Source organism: Cajanus cajan, chromosome 10 (assembly GCF_000230855.2).
Source record: "Cajanus cajan strain Asha chromosome 10, NIPB_CcT2T_4, whole genome shotgun sequence".
Classification (NCBI taxonomy): domain Eukaryota; kingdom Viridiplantae; phylum Streptophyta; class Magnoliopsida; order Fabales; family Fabaceae; genus Cajanus; species Cajanus cajan.
This window is the reverse complement of record NC_138526.1, coordinates 38,329,411-38,342,914: the sequence shown is the minus strand read 5'-3', so window position 1 is coordinate 38,342,914 and position 13,504 is coordinate 38,329,411. Positions and strand designations below refer to the sequence as shown.

The 13,504-nt window shown below is 31.0% G+C and overlaps 1 protein-coding gene across 1 annotated transcript; it reads right to left on the bottom strand.

The window, feature by feature from the left end:
* Positions 1–3,114: 3,114 nt before the first annotated feature.
* LOC109806724 (uncharacterized) lies at positions 3,115–7,473 on the bottom strand. Its single transcript, XM_020369217.3, has 2 exons — positions 7,148–7,473; positions 3,115–3,670 (listed from the first exon to the last, which is right to left on the bottom strand). Exons 1-2 carry the CDS (start codon positions 7,380–7,382, stop codon positions 3,357–3,359), a joined length of 549 nt encoding a protein of 182 aa, XP_020224806.1. The 5' UTR covers positions 7,383–7,473; the 3' UTR covers positions 3,115–3,356.
* Positions 7,474–13,504: the final 6,031 nt, after the last annotated feature.

Sequence of the window (13,504 nt, the reverse complement as noted above, 5' to 3'; positions counted from 1 at the left end):
AGCAATTTTAACATTAAAACAAGATGGTTAACATATACAACTAATTAAAACATCACTTTATCCCAAAATAATAAATCAAAATTTTCTGAATAGTCATATTGTTGCATATTGGATAATTTTTTAATCACATTATTTTTCACTTTTATATTGTTTGACACAAAGATCAAATAACAAATTTGACATATAATTAAATAGATGATAATACATGTGTTTGTTGCATTTTTAGTAGTTTTTTATTACTTTGATCAAAATTTCAACTATCCCAATTTTTTAAAAGTAATTATTAATTCATCTTCAAAATATTGTAAAAGTCTGGAGTTGCTCGAAATTAACAATTTTTGTAGTTGTCCCTTGTTGTTAGTTTCCTCAAGGAGTTGAGTTTCGATACATATTAACTAAATCAATTTCATAAACAAAAAATTCATTAGAACAATGCAATCAAAAAAGATAAATAATTTACTTTCAAATTGTTATAAAATATTACAAGAAAAAGAATGAAAGAGAGTAATTTGTCGTCGCACTAGCAACTGCCTCAAAAGCAAATTTCGGTGGGCCTCTAATTCAACTTAAAATTTGATTCGTTCCTTAAGGTTTATACAACATCATATCTAAACCCGGGCACTCGAGATCAAAACACAAACAATGCACAAAAGAACACAAAATATAAAATAAAGATGTGTAACTCACACTACTCTGAGACTCGCTCTGCCACTCATTATATAGTGTACATTAAATCAATCTGTTGGAAAATATTTAAAAAATGCTTTTAATGCGAATGATAAAATAGTAATTAATATGTCAATGGTAACAAAATAATTAATGTGTCAATGATAATAATGAAATAATTAACACTTGTATGTCATTATTTGTACAAGGAGATCAAATGATAAAGTAGGTGACATTAGGGAAAATCATGATAACAAAGAAAGAATGGTAGAGAAAGAAGCACCTGCACATGCGAACCAACAACAGTGGAAAGAGAAAATGAAGGAGGAGAGAAGAGGAAAAGTATGGTGGAACCAATTAATGGTCAAAGAAAGTCATATAAATACTCTTATGAACCACATTTTTCATCCTATGGTAGTGTTTGATGTGAGGTTGAGCCATGAACTCTTAATAGATTTATAGCTCTCAATATGGATGAGGCTACAGAGACGCACTTGATGTATCTACCTACCAGAGTGTGTGTGTGGATCCACTTAGTCTAAGAATGTGTCTATTTAGATTTATTTCACTCAATAATATATTATACATTAAATTTTAATGATCCAACCGTTGAATTAAAAGTTCTTAATATATAGATCAATTATGCAAATTTTTAAAAAATTTGAAAACTATTTAATACTCTATTTCATGGATTCAAATTGAAGTAGATCATAAATTATTGAGTAGAGTAAGTCTAACTAAACTTATTCTTGAAGTAAGTGAGTTTCTCCTCTCTCTCTTTATCTATCTATCTATCTATTTATCTATCTATCTATATATATATATATATATATATATATATATATATATATATATATATATATATATATATATATATAATACTAAGATTAATATATTTTTGTCAATAAGTCAAATTGACATAATCTAAGACTATATCTTGTCTAGTCTTAATCAAGTCTAAAGGTGTCATTTTGACTTTATACCCTAAGGGCCAACCCACTTAGGCCACTATAATGACCCTAAGGCTTTTTAACCTACCTAATAAGGGAACTCAAAATCCTCAACTTGCACAATCCACTTATTAAGAGGGTTAAGTAAATGCTATATAGGGATAGTCCACACGTTATGATTATTTTAAAAATATTTTCTTAATTATCCAAAAAATATTTTTAACTTGGCATAAGCTAGAGTATCTTCAAATCAACCTACGCTAGAACATTTTCGCTTTGATCTCATCTATAGTATAATAGTACGATCTCATTCATATCTTTATCACAACCTTGACTAGATTAATTTCAACTCAACATCAACCATAATATCTCAAACAAAATTTGAGTTAAAGCATATTTTACTCGGTCTCAGTTAATGCATCTTTGGCCCAACCTAGGCCAACACACTTGCAACTCAGCCACGATCACAACATCTTCAACTCAAACATGACCAAGACATTTTTGACTTGGCTTTGACCAAGACAAATTTGGCTTGTCTTTGAACATAATATCTTCATCTTGGTGTTGATCAAAATATTTTTAACTTATTCTTAACTAAAATAATTTCAACTTGATTTCAACTAAAGTATTTTTCAACTCGATTTCATGAAAGTATTTTCAACCCAGTCTTAGCAAGAGTATCTTTAACTTAATCTTAACCTTGACCAGATTATCTTTAACTTGGTTTCAACTAGAATATTTTCTTTTTGATTTCAATCAAAGTAATTTCAACTAGACTTCAATCAAAATGTCTTCAATCTGTCCTTAAGTAAAGACTCTTTAACTTGACCTCAACAAAAGTATCTTTAACTAGGTTTTGATTAGAGTATTTTCAATTGAATTTTGACCAAAGTATTAACTCAATCTCAACCATAGCACCTTCAACTAGATTTATGCTAAATCATCTTCAACTCGATCTTGACCAAAATTTTATCAACTAAGTTTTGGCCAAAAATATGTTCGACTCAACCTCATCTAGAGTATGGTCATCTCAATATTAGCTAAAGTATCTTCCAATCAACTTCAAAAAAAGGTATTCTTGTCTGCGGCATCATCTAATTTTTTTTAACTCGATGTCAATTAAAGGATCTTCAACTCAATCATACTCAAAATATTAAACAAGTGGGTCAAATTAAAGTTTAAGGTCCATTGATCGACCCTAGCCCACATGGCCCTATAGCTTTTAGCCTTACGGATTTCTATTTAACACCCAACTAATTTCTCTCCGATCCCTAACTTGAATTGAGAGCACACAATACGGGACTATATGTATATGATGGGAGACAGAATGTTAACCCCAAATTGACAATATTCGGAATCATGTTACAAAATCCAACAAAATATTTTTTACATCCGTAAGACAAAAAAAAAAGTATAGTAATCTAATCCAGTTTGTTTTATAGTCCCGTATGCCAGCACAGTAGTTCAGTGAAAGGTGAATAAACAGTAGGCAAAGATGTAAAATATTTAAATCGGGCAATAATAGTTGGTAAATTTACTTCACATATTGATAACTATAATAATGATGGTAAATTTACTTCACATATTGGTCCAAAGTATGGTTGCATCCATAACCATACAGGACCATAAATGGTTATTAGATAAACAAATCATCCAAACTTTTTGATATATTTGGCTTAGGTGAGAGGAAGCTAACGAGAAAAATAGCTTTACTTCCAGCTGAAGCCTTTGCTTACAATCTCACAATAATTTTTCTATGCTTGAGGTCAATGTAGTCTTCGGCACAGCACCAATAACTGTATCTTTCTTCTCACCATTCTTGAAAAAAATCACAGTTGGGATACTTCGAATGCCATATCGAGTAGCAGTTGAAGGGCTCTCATCAGTATTGAGTTTGTAACACTTCAGCTTACCAGCATATTCCTTTGCCAGCTCGTCGATTATTGGGTGGATCATACGGCAGGGACCACACCATGGAGCCCAGAATTCAACCAATACAGGAGACTCAGATTCAAGCACGAGTGGTTGCCAATTTGCATCAGTAATAGGAGCCACTGCAATATCCGATAATACAAAAATGTTTCACTTCAGTAAGTATTTCTCTCACACATGCAACAATTCTCTGGAAACTGAACCGACAGATAATTAGGATCCACATGCTTAACTTAGAGTACAATGTTTAGTGATGCCAAACTGTTAACACATGCACATACCAGACAAATGAAGCACAGACAAGCAGAATGAAAAATACTACTAAAAATTAAAAAACATAAGTTCAGGTTGTATAACGAGGAAAAGAAAAAAAAAAAAAAGTGTAATATCTTCTTTTTTCTTCTGATGGGCGTCAGATTTTAACACTTCGCCAAAAACTAAATCTTCTAAGTAAGTTTATTGAAACAAAGCAAAGCAAAAACACAAAAAGGTAGCAGTCAAAGGTCTGTTAAATGTCACTGCAATTGTATCATCCCAACAAAAAGAACCAGGGTAAGAGTGTTGGTGTTCTATCAGTCCATCAACCCTGAATGCTTTAAAAATTATTAGATTAATTTAGATTAATACAAGCTTCAAGCTATCATAATTCGTCACAACTATCACAGTAGAGAGCTTAAATCCCATACCTAATAGGAATCATCCACATATCTTTTGTCTGGAGAAGGCTAAATCACTTTGCTGACTAAATTTTTTTCCCTTAATATTGTCTCGATGACAGTGAAACCTAACACCATAATCATCTATAACAAGTAGAAGATCAAAGTCAGAAAGGAACCTAATAGCAAAAATCTCCTCTCTGATAAAACAAGAGGATAAAAAAAAAATCCACTGGAGATTGGAATTAGACCATACTTCTGATATTCAGTTTTTCCTCTATTTTTAAGAACTCTCTCTAATATTCTAAAACAGCTTTGTTTCTCACTTCCAATAAGGTCAGGGTCACCCTTATAAATTATTATAAAGAAGTTCCATTTCATCAATTTGACAATTGTGGCACAAATTTGATACATCCATGCAGCTGCAGTGCAGTCTACATAAACTTCTTCTCAATTCCTCTGTCTCCCTTCATAAACCAATTTACTATAAAAACTAATTAAAATGACTTTATCATATATTTCAATAATGCGAAAAAAGTAACCATACAGAGCTTGCAGGGTAGAAATACTAATCATCTCCCTTTTGCTCAAGATACATTAACAGGGTGCAGAGGAAAGAAAACCAAAACGACACAAGAAATAGAAAGCTGGGATTGATCTGGAGTTTGCACCCAGAAAGACTATCCCCATGACAGATATTATGAAAAGTTAACTCATAAGATTTTAGAAGTAGGGAAATAAAACTAAATGATGTTTTACAATATGTATTTTGGAACCTACACCAAAACTTTTGGACCAAAAAACCAATCAACCTTTTTTCTTTAATAAACTTATTTGAAGGATATTATAGTAATCTATTAATTATTTATTCTTAAATAAAAAAAGCTCATTTATCTCAACTAGCCCACTCATTTTCTCCCTTCCTCCATTCATTTCTCTCTCTTCTCTCATTTTCCAGAGTGACTATTCTTCTTCCATTGGACAATTAATCTACCACCATCGTCCACCTCCACCCACCATGAAAATCTCAAATTTGTAAATTTTCTCAACCAGAACCACTTCTTCTGCAATCATTGCGCTCACGTCACCATTCCTCTCTTTAAACTAAATTTGATAGAAAATTTTGGGGTAATCCAAATTCTGAACAATAATCCAACAATAATTACAATCATTACCATCATAATCACTAAAAATAAGAAGATAGGAGTATGAGAGAATGGTTTAACGAATAAGGAAACTTCATTTTGTATTGCTCGTCGATCATCAACATGAAACTTGTGTTGACTTGAATGGTGTATGTTAGTTTCTTTCATTTTTTTTCCATGAAAATTGTTTCTTTTAGATGGTGATGTAGTGTTTAGTCACTCTTAAAATCACATATTAGAAACACGCTGAGTGTTTGAAAAATAAGAAAAACGGATGTTTATTGCCTAAGGAAAGAAAATCTAGAAATTTGGATGAGATGAACCACATGGTGCTTTAGTGTGAGTGATGGAGAGGAGAGAGAATAAGTTGGTAGGAGAGAGAAATGGGTCAGTGATGGAGAGGAGAGAGAATGAGTGTGTAGGAGACAGAAATGAATATTTTTTTTAAAAGAAATAATTAATAAATTACTATAGTATCCCTCAGTTAAGTTTATTAAAATAAAAGGGTTGATGGGTTTTTTGGTCCAAAAGTTTTGGTGTATGTTGCTAATATACTCCACTAAAATTAAGGTGAGAATATGTTAACAATCCCTTATAATATATATATATATATATATATATATATATATATATATACACACAATTTAAAGGACAAAAATATTACATACGGTGTACAGGTATTAATTTAAGTCAAGAAATCTTATAATTTAACACTAATGTATTCATTAATTTTACCCCAAAACAAAGAGGTCTAAAATTATATATGACATTGAACCAAGCAGGACCAACTTGAAATATGTCCCAAACCCAACCCAAAAACACATGATCTAATTTTCAAGACCCAAAACCTAGACTGATTAGCTTTGGACTAGGTCTTGACCACTACTATCAATAAGCATAAATGAATCTAACTTTAACCAAACATACCCTAAAGGTAGTAAATTCAGCTATACAGACTAGATTAGTAGAGAGATGGGTTGTAAGCATATTTCCAATTCATACAGATATTTAACCTTGTACTTTGCTTCCACTTTAGAGGTTATGTATCGATGCGAGAAGAAAATGAAACAGACTACCAGGGTGACTTTAAATGATGATTGTTTGGTAAAATTACGACTACAAACATGATCACTAACACTTTAAAATTAGTCCTGTTGCAAATAGAGGTATAATTAGGTTATAAAACACACACACACATATATATATATAGACACATACACGAGATATTCTTCAAACAATTTCAGCTATCCCATTCTTTTCTCCACAAAACAGATAACTATAGGACAAATGTCCCAAGTCATGCACAGTTGCAAGAAACAACCCAAGCACTAGAAGTCTAGATCTATAACACATTAAGAAGGGTTTGAAAAGTTTATCCAAAAACTAAAATTAGCTCATCCATAAGCTAATTTGAAGAAGCTTTCTCATCTTTGTCTCTCCGAAAGCTGATTCTCGACTTATGTATAAGCTAAAATTAGCTTTGGAGAAACTTATTTCATTTTGGTTCTTATTTTCTTTTCTTGCATTGCATGTGTCAAATAAAAGTAAGAATTCAAAAAAGACACCAAATAACACAATTTTTATAAAACTGTTTTCTTAGCTTCACTGATCAAAGTGCTCAAAGGCTCAAACAATTGGCATCATGATAATAATGCAATCATTCTAACATCTCTACGTCCACAGAACATTAACAAAACCACAATAAAAACATCACAAAACTCACTTCGAACCTCCACAACAAACTAACCCTAAAAGCAACAAAGTCCAACGACTATTCGCAAAGAAATAGAAACCTAACCTTCAACGGCGGTGTCTCGTGCCTCGCACGCGATGCGTCCACCGCGAGGAGCGGTTCTCGAGCCGGGGCGTGTCGGAAAACCGGTCTCGGCGGAGGGTCGAAGCCTGAGGCCGGAGAAGCGCGGCAACGCGGATGAGTTACGGCGGCCGGTGACGGCGATGGGAGGAGAGAAGGTGGCGGAAGGGAGTGCGGAGGAGCGAATGAGGGTTAGGGATTGGAGTTGCACGGTGGCCATTGATGCAGAGGATCGCAGCTCCAGTGGAAGGAGAATGGGGAAAGTGAGAGTGTTGCGTTGAATTAAGAATTGGGGAATATTCTTTTTAATTTTTTTTTTTGATATTTTGTTGTTTTATTTTGGAAAGATATTTGTGTTATTATTGTGTGGACTATGGAGAATGTGTGGATGAGGTGATCCTACACTAGACACTAAACACTGCCATTTGGTTGCAGCTAGTTTTATTCCAATAAACTAACTATTTTTTTTTCTCTCAATTATATCAAAAATAAAAAAATCATTTCAGTAATTTTTTTTAAGTATTTAACATTCTTTTGTAAAAAAAAAAGTATTTAACATTCTTTTACTTTAGAATATTTCAAAAAAATTTAAAGACTAATTTAAAATATTTGTTAATTTAAGAGACTATTTAATTTTCTAAATTGTTATATTTTGAAATAAATTCAGAGACTAATTTAAACATATTTTTTAATATATAAGAGACTATTTAGTTTTCTAAAAAAACTATTTAATAATTATAATAATTTTAAAATTAATTAAGTAATTTTTCTTAAAGTTGATCACTTTTATTCTTAAAAAAAAAAGTCAATTTTTAATTATTATTCTACTTATATTATGATTATATGCTTATAAAAATCACCTTGCACTCAAAATCATATTAAGTTTTGAAAGTCATCTTCAGAATGTTCTCATCTTTCATCTTTAGATAACTAGACATTAAATCAATTTTAGAATATATTGACACTCTTCTAAGTTGATCTATAAAGCTATTTATTTGAAGTTGTGAATATTTGTTTTTGATAGTTAACTTATTCACTTAGTAATAACACGTAACTTTGAACCATCTTACTTCTTTACCAACGATATCAATGTTATTCACAAGGATACATTATGTTTAATCATTTGTTTCTCCATTAGATCGTTAAGTTACTTATTTAGTTTTGTCAACTCAATTGGAGTCATCTTATAAAAAGTTATTAACATTGGTCTTGCACCTAGAACCAAGTTAATAAAGAACTCAACATCTTTCCTAGGAGGTAACCTAAAACTTCATTTGGAAACATATCAAGGAAGCATGTGGCCACCTCAATTAATTATAAATTACTTTTAACTTCTAGAGAAGAGAAAACAATAAAGCATCAAGCTTTCTCCTTCAAAAGATCATTCACCTGCTTAACTAAGATAATTATATCATTCTCATTTAGAAACACCAACTCCTTCTTAGCAAAATCTATCAAGATATGATTGACAAACAACCGATACATCTCTAAGATCACATCCAACCCAGACAATGACAGACATATCAGGTTAACCTTGTAGTTGCACATATACACAATCATAAGACAACCCAAACATATTGAAGAAGTCCCACAAGAGCAAAGGTATGAGTAGACACCAACTTTTTTTTACAAAAGCAAGGAACTCACGGGCAATTTCAACTTTTTTACACAATCAATAGATATAAAATGCGTGACACCTAAGTCAAAGAGTACATATTAGCAATTACCATCAACATTGCACTTCCTTTTCAACAAATTGTCATACTTGGAAGCTTTTGCTGTCGTCATAGTAAACACATAACCCAACATTATAAGCTACTCAACTCTTGGTGCACCTTTGGCTAGACAATCTTTAGCCATGTGTTCATACTTATTGTAGTGATAACAATTGAACTCATTAGTTGTACAATCTTTGATAAAGTGAGCTATATCACATTTGTAGCACTTCACACTTGGTGCCCCACCTTTGGGTGCCACTAAGGTCTCCTAGCAATTGAGCCCACATGGAACTATTGATGTCTTTCATAAGGTTTCATTTAATTGCCACCAATTTTAGGCCTAGATGGTTTCTCCTATGCCTTCACCACTTTGATGCCACCTTCAAGTCTCTCAATTATCTTCACCTTCCTCACCAATGCAAGAAACTCATTAATGGTCACATGGACCATCATCATCTTAACACATCTCAACCCTTTACTAAATTTTTTGCACCTCCAAGCCTAAGAAGTAACTTGGGAGTAATAAAAAACCAAGTGTTCAAACTTCATAGCATACTCTTGAACCATCATGTTCTCTTTACGTAATCTCAAGACTTTAGCATCCTTAGCTTAACTAGCATTTTTAGGAAAGTATTTCTCAAGGAAAAGCCTTTTGAAGCTTTCATAACTCAATGCCTCACCTTAGCCACCATCATCTGCTAAGAACCCCACACCAATACCCAACCTCAACGATCAACATATAAACAACATAAGTCACTTTCTTGTTTTCAAGGCAAGACATAGCCTTAAGTATATTCTTCATCTTAGGATCCATTGGTCAAGTGCCTTTGAATCACCATTACCTTTGAACTAGGGAAGGTAACCCTTATTGAAATCAATCAACACTAGGTGCTATGGATGAACAATTGATTTGGCTACTTTAAACGTCACCTTGCTAGCTTCCATTTGATTCAAGACAGCCTGTTGCTATTAGTCATTATGGCTTATTGTTGGATATTGGATGATTGTTGCTAAGCCATTACAACATTATGCTAATTTGAAATAAACATCATCATCTCAATAGCCCCTAATTAGTCTATGATAGAGGATGATATTTAGGAGGTCTACCCATCATCATATACTAAGATAAATAACACTCATAAGGTAACATTCATAACATGCACAAGATATACACCTTAATAACTTACCACAAAAACACAATGTAAACAGCCTAAAACAAGTAGTGCCTTAAAGACTCAACCAACTCTGATACTATAAAGTGGAATGACCCGAAAAGTAACTACATAAGTGGATTCTTTGATCAAATCATCAAAGCACATCATCTTGTTGGAGTTAGCTTTATTGGACAATCATTTATTTGTATCATGGCTTTAGAATTATTGGTTCGTTCAAAAATGTATTAGGTGTAATTGATTGTGAGATTCTTTGAACAAAAAAAGTTATTCTTAAAGTATTTGAAGTCAAGTATTATTGTTAATTAGGATGATAATAATACATTAAGATTATTGTATGAATTGATTGATAACCACATCTTGTAAGTCATAAATCTAATATCAAGTTAGGAATACCAGTATAGATATTGAAGGTAAATATTTATATTGGATAGACCCACTTTGAGCTGTATAATCCACTACACAAGTGTCATAAGTGTTTCTTTTGACGACCATAGTAAAGTAGTCATTTGAGTTAAAATCACTACAATTCATGCATGTAAAAGTTGTAAGATTTGGTGCTATCAAATGTTATTCGTAACAAGATGGTTATGAAGGTAATTAATTGGGCTTGCAATGAATCATATGAGAGATGTGAATGATGTAGAAAGGATCCATGTGTCTTGCATACTAGGAGATGTGTCTTAGGCCTCCTAATAAAGTGAGATGTGCAACATGTGTGATCATACGGGAATGGACTAATATTGGATGCTTTTCTATGTCTTTTAGAAAAATAATAGACACAATGATATTTATATTCATTCTTCAAGCTCTAAAAAAAGAAAATTATATAATTAAAAAATATACTAAATGTTCTTAAAATATTGTAATATTATTATATTTAATTTTATTGTTATTTGGCTAAAATCCTATTTTGGTCCCTTATAATAATTTTTTGTTTCAATTTAGTCCCACTTTTATTTTTTGTCTCAATTTGGTCCCTCATAAGTTAATTGGTTTCAATTTGGTACTTCCGTCCAAATTATTTAAACAGAGTTAACTATTGGCCACGTGGATGCCACGTAGATGCATACGTGGATGCCACGTGGACGCCAAATTCTGTGAAAATACCTGGAACCAGAACTGGCCGTTCTGGATGCACTCTAGGTGTGTTAATTTTGCATCTGAAACGGGTCGTTCTAGGTGCAAAATTAACACAGCACTAGTACATCATTCAGAACGGTCCGTTCCAAGACTGAGAATAGAATATTCTTTATTAATTTTATTAAAAAATATAATAATTTTGAAAAATATTTTTTTATGGTAAAAATTTTAAAATTATTTATTTTTATAAAACACAATTATCTTATAAATAGAATAATAACTTTTTCTTTTTCTCTTTCTGTCTGAAGAAATATTTAGGTGTCACTTTATAATTTTTTGCAACTTATTTAAAATTAGAGGAATAAAATGATAAAAGTTAATAGGATAAACATAATAAAATTATTAATTTATTTTCTTTTAGTGTCTTCTAAATTTTTACATTCATTTAAAACAAAAATATTTATTATATTAGATATAACAACATAATTAAAATATAATTAATAATATATATTTTATAAAATTATTAATATTTTATATATAAAAAAAGAATGAAAAAAATTTTAGTGGGGGCAAGTGCCCCCATTATGATTAACTTAGATCTGTCCCTGCATATGGTTGTGGTGAAATGTTAGTCCTGTGTATCCTCTTTCTTTACTTCAGGTTCTACCTCTTCAAGAACAGGTTGTTGTTGTTGGGGTACATCGTTAATGACTTCAAGGAAAAATACTATGTCATTTCATCCTTTACTGTATAGTGTCAATTTGGTAATAAGTGGTTCACTCCAGTTTGAAATGAAATAAAATCTGCTACCATTGTCTTTAGTGATACATTACATTGTCCTTAATAATACACTGTATAGCCTAACTGTTTAGCAATTGAAGTTATCAATTTCCATCGACAATATCACCAAATTCAGTGTTTGAAATGCTTTGTACCTTGGATCTTTTTCCTTCCATGATTCACAACCGTGAACTATAATCATTGATCGTTTATGCTTAGCAGTCTGGAACCAGAACGGCCCGTTCTGGTTGCACTTTTAGTATGTAAATTTTGCACCTGGAACGGGCCGTTCCGGATGCAAAATTTACACACTAAAAGTGCAACCAGAATGGACCGTTCTGGTTCCAGGTACTTTCAAAAAAATTGGCATCCACGTGGTATCCACCTATGCATCTACGTGGCCACACAGTTAACTCCGTTTAAATAATTTGGACGAAAGTCCCAAATTGAAACCAATTAATTTATTAGGGACCAAATTGAGACCAAAAATAAAAGTGGGACTAAATTAAAACAAACAATTATTATAAGGGACGAAAATAGGTTTTTAGCCTTGTTATTTTTAAAAAAAATAGTATGATAGCATCCTTAATGTCTATTAAATTAAAAATATATATCTCTTTAACCTTTGGAAGTATTAATGAAAAATGTGAATGTTATATATCTTTATCTTTATCTTCTTTTTTTTTTATATATAATTTCTTGTAGCCCTCTAGTGTTAAAAATTTAGTAGTGATAAAGTAGATATTTTCTTCCTTTCATTAACATGGATTCCTCTAGGTCCAATAAGAAAAAAATTTAAATGGTTAAAAGATTATATTGGATGAGTTTAGGATATTAGAATATTATTGTATTTAATTTTAATGTTATTTTATTTTTCTAAAATAGAATGATGACACTTGTAGGGTCATCTTTACTAGCTACTAAGTTATAAAAATGTATCTCTTTAGCCTTTGGAGGTATCAATGGAAAATATGAATGATATCTTTATAATCTTTATAACTTTGTGTAACTCTCTAATGTTATAAATATAAGAGCTAAAGTGTAGTTGGTCTCCTATTTTAAAATGGAAACATTTAGTTCCCTAATTTTAAAAACACAAAATTTTGACTCCCTCGTCAAATTAACACACATTAATATGTTTACATTTATTCACACTTAAGTAATATAATATTTAGTAATATGACATTTGAAGATTAAAAAACTTTTTGAAAAAATAAGATTTATTAATAAAATAAAAAATTAACTACTCATTAAAATAAATATAAATAAATATTTTTTGTATGTTATTTTTTTTTATAAGTCATATCATTAAATATTATCATTTAAGTGATGACACGTTATGTTTACTATTAAAATTTAACTATTATCGAGTATCAAATTAATAATAGAATCAAAATTTTATATTTTTAAAAATAAGTAAAGAAATTTTTCTATTTTAAAATAAGATAACTAAAACTAAAAAAAAAAAAGTATAATTAGTTAAATTAAAGAGTAGTAATAGATGAACGATCTAATGTAGTTCCAAGGAAATTTCTTGTATTTGAATAAACCAATAACATTAGAGATTTTGAGAAAAAGAATTCACTCTG

Excerpts from the sequence above, each read along its gene's own strand:
- LOC109806724 (XM_020369217.3), bottom strand. The coding sequence starts at position 7,382 with ATGGCCACCGTGCAACTCCAATCCCTAACCCTCATTCGCTCCTCCGCA. Across the intron at positions 3,671-7,147 it reads ACGAGACACCGCCGTTGAAG|TGGCTCCTATTACTGATGCA; the intron begins GTTAGGTTTCTA and ends CGGATATTGCAG.